Raw genomic sequence first — 8676 nt, 5'->3', positions numbered from 1 at the left:
TCCCTGTCACGGGCACCCAAACGTACGCCCCCTCGCAGCGTCTTAGGAATCCGGGCTCATCTTCGGGTGCCTTCGCCGCCACGTGCCTCTCCCTCTCTCTCTCTTCTTTCCCCTAATAATAATGATAATAATAATAACCATTTACTAATTCATACACCATAAAAAGATCCGTCGCTGCATTCGCCCTCATCTTCTTCCATCCTTATATTATTATTCATCCTCTCTTTCTTTGGGTAACGATAATGGTAATCTCTCGCCATCTGAGAATAATATAATATGTCCCTTTTTCTGCTTGCTTCGTGTATGCTCGCTTTTTCTTTTCTTTTTCGTTTTTTTTAGGATGATTGGGGTGGAAGATAACATAAAAACGGTGCTTAATGCTTTTATTATTGTGTGCCATGTAATGAGTTCGTTTTCCCTCTCTTCTTTGCTTAAACCTTTTTTGTTGGGGTGGGGGGGGGGCGGAGATTGATGTGTGAAAAACAAAAAATAATCCCAAATGAAGCAAATCGTGCTTCATCTGCTTCACTCCGTCTTCCTTCTTTTCTGTTGTGATCGGTTTAGGTTTACCGATTTGATGTTTGCTCGGAGGGTTTGATCTGAGAATGCAGAAATGGATTTATTCCCTGGGTGCAGATACTGATGTGCGATGGAGATGAATGATGGAGTTGCCGAGAGGGATTCGGAGAAGAGGAAGGAGGTGATGAGGTCTGATTCCAAGGAGGGTTTGGAGCCTGGTGCGAACTACCGTGCGTACCCTAAGCCTCTGGCCAAGTACGAGGATGTCGTCGCTGATCCGGAGTTGTTCAAGGATACTCTTATGAAGCTGCATGCTGAAATGGGAACAAAGTTCATGTGAGTCTCGCTTTGTCTGCTTCTCAACCCTGTTTTTGCTCTCATGCTACTTTGCTCTGCTTCAATTTCGAGGCCTAGAATATAGACTAAGTGCTAGGTCTTGTTAACTTATTGATGGATGTCCACATCTGCTCTTTAAGAAAATAATGCATAGTCTATTTATGAATCTCAAAATTTATTGTCATTTGATCCCTTCAACATTGCGTTCTTGGACCTCCCTATGCTGTTGTTTAGACTCATTAGATCAGTATACACAGAGAGATACGGGCCTCTTTCTGCACTTGCACGTGTTGGTTCCGTTTCTATATTGTAAGTGTGTCAGCTTCGTCAGATATGTCGGCTGTAAGTCCGGGGCTTCTTTGCCTAGTGATGGTCACTTAAAATTTATGCCCGCATATGATAAACAGACATAACTATTCCTTTAGAAGATCAAACTTGTGGGCAACCTTGACTATCTTGATCAGTATTCAGTGTGGTCAGAACCTTCATTGGAAGGATTATGCTGGATGCTGGTTTGGTACAACTAAGCACAAGTTTAATGCTGTTAATTTTTTCCTTTTGTATGATTTGGGAGTTGAATATCCTAGCTCAAACTTCCATTCAACTGCTCCCACCAAAATTATATCGCCACTAGAAATGGACTTCAAATGTCAGCCATATGTGGTAGGACCCAAACATTTTAAACTATAGTATCTGATTGCTTATGTTTACATCTCTTATATGTGCTCAATTTTACAAACATGGGCAGTTAAGCTTTCTGGGTAAAGTCAATTTGGTTTTCTAGATAAAGTTCTCTGAATAAGTCAAGCTGTTCGTTTCAACTATCCACATCTCTGTCCTTGTTCACTGCAGCAATTTGGTTCCTCTGAGTCAGTAGTCATGGGCAAACAATAAACAATCTCTTTATGACTTATTTGTGGTGATATATATTGAACAATTTCTGCAATTGATACAACAGTTGCTATTTAATGATGTAAGGTTTTTAAATCTATATGCTAAACTCATTCTGTATGCTTTTTTACCCTCATGCATCCAATGACCCCTTTCCAATTTGTTGGGAAGGTTTATTGACGCAAAACCCACTGTAGCTTACAAGAAAAAAATTAAGAATTTTATAAAACATGTTAGAAGTCATTAAAGTCATTGGCACTAGTTTTTCAGGGATTCACATGCACAATAATTTATATTCTTAAGTAGTTGGATGAGCCTAAATCTGTCAGTTTGGTATGCCAATTCAGAGAACTCCATGGTTCAACTTGTCATTACAACTTGTGCCTTGCAACTTAGTTTTTCCTACATGTCATTTTTCTTTGTGATGTCATCCTAGATATCTAAGGATTCTCATTGACACTAATAATGGCAGTCAAACTGAATGTTAGGCATATAATTCCATCTGAGAAGGATACACGAGATATGGGGTTGAGGCCCTTGATAGGTTGTCTAACAATTGTACTGTCCTGAAGTTGAGCCGGAGTTGGTATACACAGTGCTCTAACTGGTTTAACCCTACTCACAAGGTTTACTTGATAAGATTTTGATTAACTTTGTCATTTGGGATTGCTGCAGCAACATGCTTATTTTTTGTTACTCTTTATCCCATCAACTCAGGATGTAGGTACTAGTTGCACTCATGATGTGTGGAATGCTTCAGTGAAAAATTTTACGTTCTCCATATTCTGCATATTTTCATGTTTCTCTTGTGTAGCCATGTGTTCTGGTCTTAGTTCTGTTAGCAATCGATAGTGTTGGAGAACTCAACGTGAACTTATTGATGTGATGCTATATAAATCTAGATAAAATGTTTAAAAATATATATATATATACTTGATCTTACTAAAGAGTCTATAATCATGCATCCAAACGAACAAGGTCCATAATTTGCATCTTTGGTAGGTGCGATGCTACAGTCTAATGGTATTTAGATAAGCTGCTCTATTAATTACACTTGCATGTCAAGCTTAACCTCCTAACATTTTCCAAAGGATTTTAGTTGGGTGATATAATGCTCTTGATGTACCAATCTATCTTTAACATTATGATTGATGTTGTTTCTTTCTTCCAAGGGTCCCAATCATAGGAGGAAAGGGTCTTGATCTTCATCGACTTTTTGTTGAAGTAACTTCTCGAGGTGGTATTGAAAAGGTGAGGATCTAGCTCAGTAATTAGTTTATTAGTTTATTTGTATTTTTGCATTTCCATACAAGTTTAGTTGCTTGTTATTTTGATCATAACATGTCTTGATATGTTCTGAATGTTTTTATCTGTTAAAAATTTTAATACAAGAGACTTTTATTTCAGTATTAATTTATTATTTATGGATAATATTTGCAAGCCGAATAATATAGAGTTTAAAGTGCTAAATAAGTCAACAAAATTGATAACAGGGCCTGGAGCATATATTGTATTGATTATGCTTTTTCCATCTTAGACCAGGATCTTTTTTCTATTCACTTCCAATTTCTATGAAATTGTTGGTGGGGGTGGTTCGTCTTTTTCTATTTCTATTTCTTGCAATTATCGATGCAGGAAGAATTTGGTCTTAGGCATATGAAGTTTGTGCAGTAAGATTGCTCCTTTATAAAATTGGTGTGAAGGGTTGAAGTTGTGATCCTTGTGTGCAAGGACAAGACTTTGTATAATTACCTCAAACCCTGCTTAGCAAGATTTTGGTCTTAGTCTAAAAATAAGAGATGCAATTTTATAGAACATAAGACAAAAGATATCATTGAAAGGGTTTGATGCTAGATGTCCTCAGCTTTTATCTTGAAAATCAGAGAATAGAAACTGGAAGTGTTGTTAAACATGCCTAACTCAAATCCTTAGGATTGTTACATTAAGTTATAGACTTAACCCAGCTAGTGGTTTGCCATGCTTTGGTGAGCCCAATTTGTCTCTGTACTATAATCAATATAAGCTCTTTGAGGGTGCTGACAGTACCAAAGTTCGTACTTGAGGGGTTTTTAATGTTTCAAGAATGTAACATTTGTAGTGTGCAATGTCAAAAACGCTGATGCCAATACATGTTAGTTTACATGGAGGCCCAACATGATGTGTTGTTGCATTTTATGTATTCAAAAGTCTACACTGTTGTGCATTGGCATCCCTTAATAGCAACATTGAAATGGTAGTCATTCTGCCAATACTATCAGGAAAGATGATTTTATGTGAAATGGATCCATGGGAATAGTCAGTTGTAGAATATAGATAAAGATGCATGAATCTTTCATTGATGGCAAATCGATATCCACTAGCTAGAACACTAATATGAACCAATTACATAGAGTGGAAACTTATATATCAAAACTGAAAGAAACATTCTTTTATATTGCAATAACCAAAGAATTAAAATTTTAGATCTTTACCATGTTCTAGACTCTTGAAAGATAATATACAAAACTGAAGTACTACATTATGCAAGTGATGTGGTACCATTTTGATATTCTATTTTATTGAATAAAATGGGAGGACAAAAATTGTAAGCTTGATTGAAGATTCCAAATGAAAAGGGAGATAAATTTTGGGCTTGATTGGAGTCTCAAATTATTTATTCAAGATTCTACACATGAAAAAGATTTTATCGTAAGGAAACTTTAAGAGAACTTGTCAATCAAATATCTTAGCAATAAGTTATTTGTCAATAATTATCAAAATATGTCTTATCAAAAGACAGAAGAAATGATTGATATGCGTTGATACAAGAGATAAATTTTTTATTGTATTTTCTATATTTTTGTAGTCTTTCTTTTCTTCTTGTACCATGTTTGATAGAAAGAGGGAATGGGATTGTGAATAAGAACATCAAAGAATGATTGAGAAAATAAAAAGTGTTTTTTATGTGTGAATGATTTGTTTCTCGATGATATGGTTCCATTCTTTATAGGTGAGACATGCATCCTGGGAGTTAATCACAGAGTTAGATTGAGTATAATATCTTAATTGTTTTCTCTTATATCTTCATTATTACATAACTGTCAAAACCTAAGAAAAAAATTTCTTTGCCAGTTTATGCTTTCGTCCTGCATTAGATTGGTACAAGAGCACTTCTCCTGCATCATTTGAATATTGTGGGGGATGAAATTTTTGAACAACTAAACATAATAGAGATACTTATTGTTACATTTACGACATCAGACATTATCTGACTGTCCTCTCATAATCTTCTCTTACGAGATCCTGAATACATACGCTCTGTTTTTGCCTTTCTTACCCCATTATGGTAATGGCAGACAGGTGGTGGTAGATTGGGTAAGAAAAAACTTGGCTGAAAGGGAACTTCAAATTTTTAACATTAATTTACTTAATTAACTCCTATAAATAGCAATAGTCCCATCTAAGTTCATCGATCAAGCTTTTACCAAAGCCTTTAGTAAAACATTTTTATGCAGTGAAAATTATTGTACAAAAGTTGCTAAGTAAAGATTTTGCAAGACAGCCTTTAGCCTTCACGATCAGGCTTAAATGATATCAGTCTTTTCATTAGTCATTTTCTGCTTTATTTCTCTTCTGTCAGTTGCAATATGCAGAATCAATAGAGCTGTATCTTTCTCTTTCTGTGTCTTAGCCACAAACATAACTCCACTTTTCTTGGCATAAAAACAATATATGAGACTCTCGATGAAAGTGGTAAACCTTTAACCTTCGATCTAGTTTGGAAGAATATTTTCGAATAGAACCTGGCAAAATCTTGCGACTAGGGTTGTATGTGGACCAAGGCATGACTAGGGTTGTACTTGGACCAAGTCTGGCTCTACTTTTGGTTGACTGTAATCTGGCCCTGTTCAGCCTAAACATCCCTAGTTTTTAGTTGGTTTAATTGACTGAGCTGAATGCATGTGAATGTTTCATTTAGCCAATCTCAAGTAGTTGGGGCTTAAAGACTCTTTTGGTGTTGTAATGAGCTGGTGTATTATGCTGAAGTATTTTAGGAACTTCAGATTACCTTCTACCTAACTTGAAGATACCCAATTGTAAATATTAACTTTGGAGACATCCGAAATATCTGCTTTACAATTAGAAGTGCTATCTATTGTTTTATTTAATGACGATTGTGCTACCAACAGTTCCAAAATTCCCTGATGGTCCAGGGGAAAAAGATTTGCATAACGCAAGATATCATTATTTTATAAAGTTTAAATTTATGGGATACTACAACGTAAAGCCAAAGGATTTGACCTTCAAGTACAATTTTCACATTGTGCAAAATTAAAAAAAAAAAGTTGGAAGATTTTCTTCCCATGTGGAAGGGAAACATCTGAATATGAGCATCATTTCCCTCCAACTTAAACTTAATAAGTTAGTCCAAGAATTTTTTATATAATTATAATGATTTAAATTGAGACTTTATATGCACATAAGAAATTTTTTAATAGGAATAAGTACATTACTTAAATGCAGGTAATTGCAGAGAGAAGATGGAGAGAAGTAACTGCTGCTTTTAGTTTTCCTTCTACCGCAACAAATGCATCTTTTGTTCTTCGCAAGTACTACTTGTCCTTGTTACAGCATTATGAGCAGATCTATTTGTTTGGTTCACAAGGATGGAACCTTCCCAATGGTTTGTACATGTCAAATTGTCAGCTACTTCTAACTTTTCTCTGCTCTTCTCTTTACTTCATCAAGCTGTACATTTAAATTACAGTTCCTTCGAACACTTCTTCAACTACTTCAGTTTCATCCCAAAAGTTGGTCGAACCTGTGAAATCACATCCTGAGGCTCAGGCTGCTCTTCACAAACGAAGAAGAAACAGTGGTGAGTTTGTTTAAAGCCATTTACTAATCTGTAATATCAGTAGTCAGGTAACAGTAACATGTCTCATTAATGATTGTTTGAGATATTGAGATGATTGTTACTGTTTTTTTGAGATGACTGTCAAGCATTTTCACATGTCATGAAGCTTGAGATCAAAAGAACAAAAAAAGGTGATAGTTTGACATAGGTTTTTTTTTTTTTCCTTTTTTGTAGTTCTGCATCATGCTTTGCTAATATCCAGCAGAAAAGAAAAAAAATGAAAAAGAAAACAAGATTACTAATCTTTTGGCAACCTTTTTGCAGACATTTACATTTCTGCAAAGATTACTAATCTGATTCTTTCACAACTGTAGGTTCTTCTCCAACATATCCTCCTGTTGTAGGAGTAATTGATGGAAAATTCGAGCATGGCTATTTTGTGACAGTTACTGTTGGCTCAGAGAAACTTAAAGGTGTCCTTTATCATATTTCTGACCAAGCTCCATGGCCTTTGGTGTGTGCTGATGAGAGTAATTTGAGGAGCCCCCGCCAGCGGAGGTGTCGGAAGAAGCTCAGCATGCTAGACCCCAATCATCCAAAACCCAATAGGAGTGGCTACAATTTCTTTTTCGCCGAGCAGCATGCCAGGCTTAAGCCACTTCATCCTGGGAGAGACAGAGAAATCAGTAGAATCATTGGTGTCCGGTGGAATGGGCTAACTGAAACTGAAAAAGCTGTAAGACCCTGAGAACATTTACTCAGATTTCCTTTTTTAGTACTAAAAGCAGGTTCTCGATTCTGGTCCAATGTGATAAGTTACTCATTATCGACGACCTTGTTAAAATCTCAGGTGTATCAGGAGAGAGGTTTGAAGGACAAAGAGAGGTATAAAAATGAAATGGCAGTCTACAATGAGAGAGTAAAAGCAGGTCAACATACTAATCTGTCGCCGATCCAGCAGCTTCCCGTTCAACCCATGATGGCAGGACAAACCGACACAAAATCTCAGAAGGTTGATAACGATGTGAATGTAACAGATGAGGATTGTTTCAGTTCTGACGACAGTGATTCTGATGGTGAAAGTTCACACGACGACTCAGAAATGGGGAGGTCTCTTGATAGAAGTGCTATTGAATCCGCTTGCTTGGCGGAGACTTTAAAAGAGGAAGATCGGTTCGAGTTACGGAGAAGAGAGGATGAGAAATTGGGGAACGGTGCATAATTTAAGCATGAGACTTGACATAGCAGCTAATTTTTAGCAGGCGATGAGATCACTGGAATAGATTGGTTTTGTTTTCTTTTTTCTTCCATCTTCCATCAGTGCATGCAAGAAAAACAGAAAACCGGAGTCGTCAACTCTGGACAGGTGGGTTTTGTATGATCTGCATCACATGTCACTGTAAACTTGACTTGATTCCGTCAGTTTGTCTACGGGCATGTTGTTTAGCTTAATGTTTATATGTTTGTAATTGCTTAAATCGTTATCTACCATCTTCTCTCTACTTGCTGCTCTTCTTCTAGCACAACATTCTCCACTTGGAGGCCATCGGTCGTCATCGACTTCCTTAACCACTCGATTCTAAGTTAATACATCGATCGAGCTTTAAGTTATATTGTAATCAGTAGTCTCCGTTGTATGCCGAGTTGAATTATTTCGGTTCCAGTAGAAGGATGCTTAGTTTAGTCAACAACCATTACCGATTGGTTTGAATAGCCATAAATATTTTTTTCAATATCTAAAATATAGATATTAGAAATGAAATCCACATTTTTAATATAGCATCAAATATCCAATGAGCGTTGGAGATTTGAAACTGGCGGGCATTGTTTTATATTGGAGTTTAATATTAATTGAAGTTTTAGCATCATTACACGTTAGAAATGCCAACAGTTTATTGATGGGTATTATTATACTGCCATATTTGTATATCTTTAGCTTTACAGGCAGGGATATATATGTACTGAATTTGCTTCTAAATGGTAACTATTAAATCCGTTAAATTTGAGATATTGATTGGTTACTTTCCTAAAAACTCTTGAAAGCCTTTTTCTTTTTGACAGAATTTCATATATATATATATATATATATATAT

The 8676-nt window shown here is 36.1% G+C and overlaps 1 protein-coding gene across 2 annotated transcripts; it reads left to right on the top strand.

The window, feature by feature from the left end:
- The first annotated feature begins 147 nt into the window (after window positions 1-147).
- LOC135676597 (high mobility group B protein 9-like) lies at window positions 148-8085 on the top strand. 2 transcript variants are annotated; one of them, XM_065187954.1, is made up of 7 exons: window positions 148-245; window positions 637-855; window positions 2919-2997; window positions 6250-6409; window positions 6494-6604; window positions 6958-7319; window positions 7434-8085. In XM_065187954.1, the coding sequence occupies exons 2-7, from the start codon at window positions 650-652 to the stop codon at window positions 7803-7805; spliced, it is 1290 nt and encodes a 429-aa protein (XP_065044026.1). In that variant the 5' UTR covers window positions 148-245; window positions 637-649; the 3' UTR covers window positions 7806-8085. The 2 variants fall into 2 exon arrangements, with proteins under 2 accessions (XP_065044026.1, XP_065044027.1); XM_065187955.1 differs by having other exon boundaries at window positions 244-301; window positions 7434-7949.
- The last annotated feature ends 591 nt before the right edge of the window (window positions 8086-8676 follow it).

This window comes from Musa acuminata, chromosome BXJ1-6 (genome assembly GCF_036884655.1).
Source record: "Musa acuminata AAA Group cultivar baxijiao chromosome BXJ1-6, Cavendish_Baxijiao_AAA, whole genome shotgun sequence".
NCBI classification, from domain to species: domain Eukaryota; kingdom Viridiplantae; phylum Streptophyta; class Magnoliopsida; order Zingiberales; family Musaceae; genus Musa; species Musa acuminata.
The sequence above is the reverse complement of the archived record's forward strand: the minus strand, read 5'-3'. Positions and strand labels throughout refer to the sequence as shown.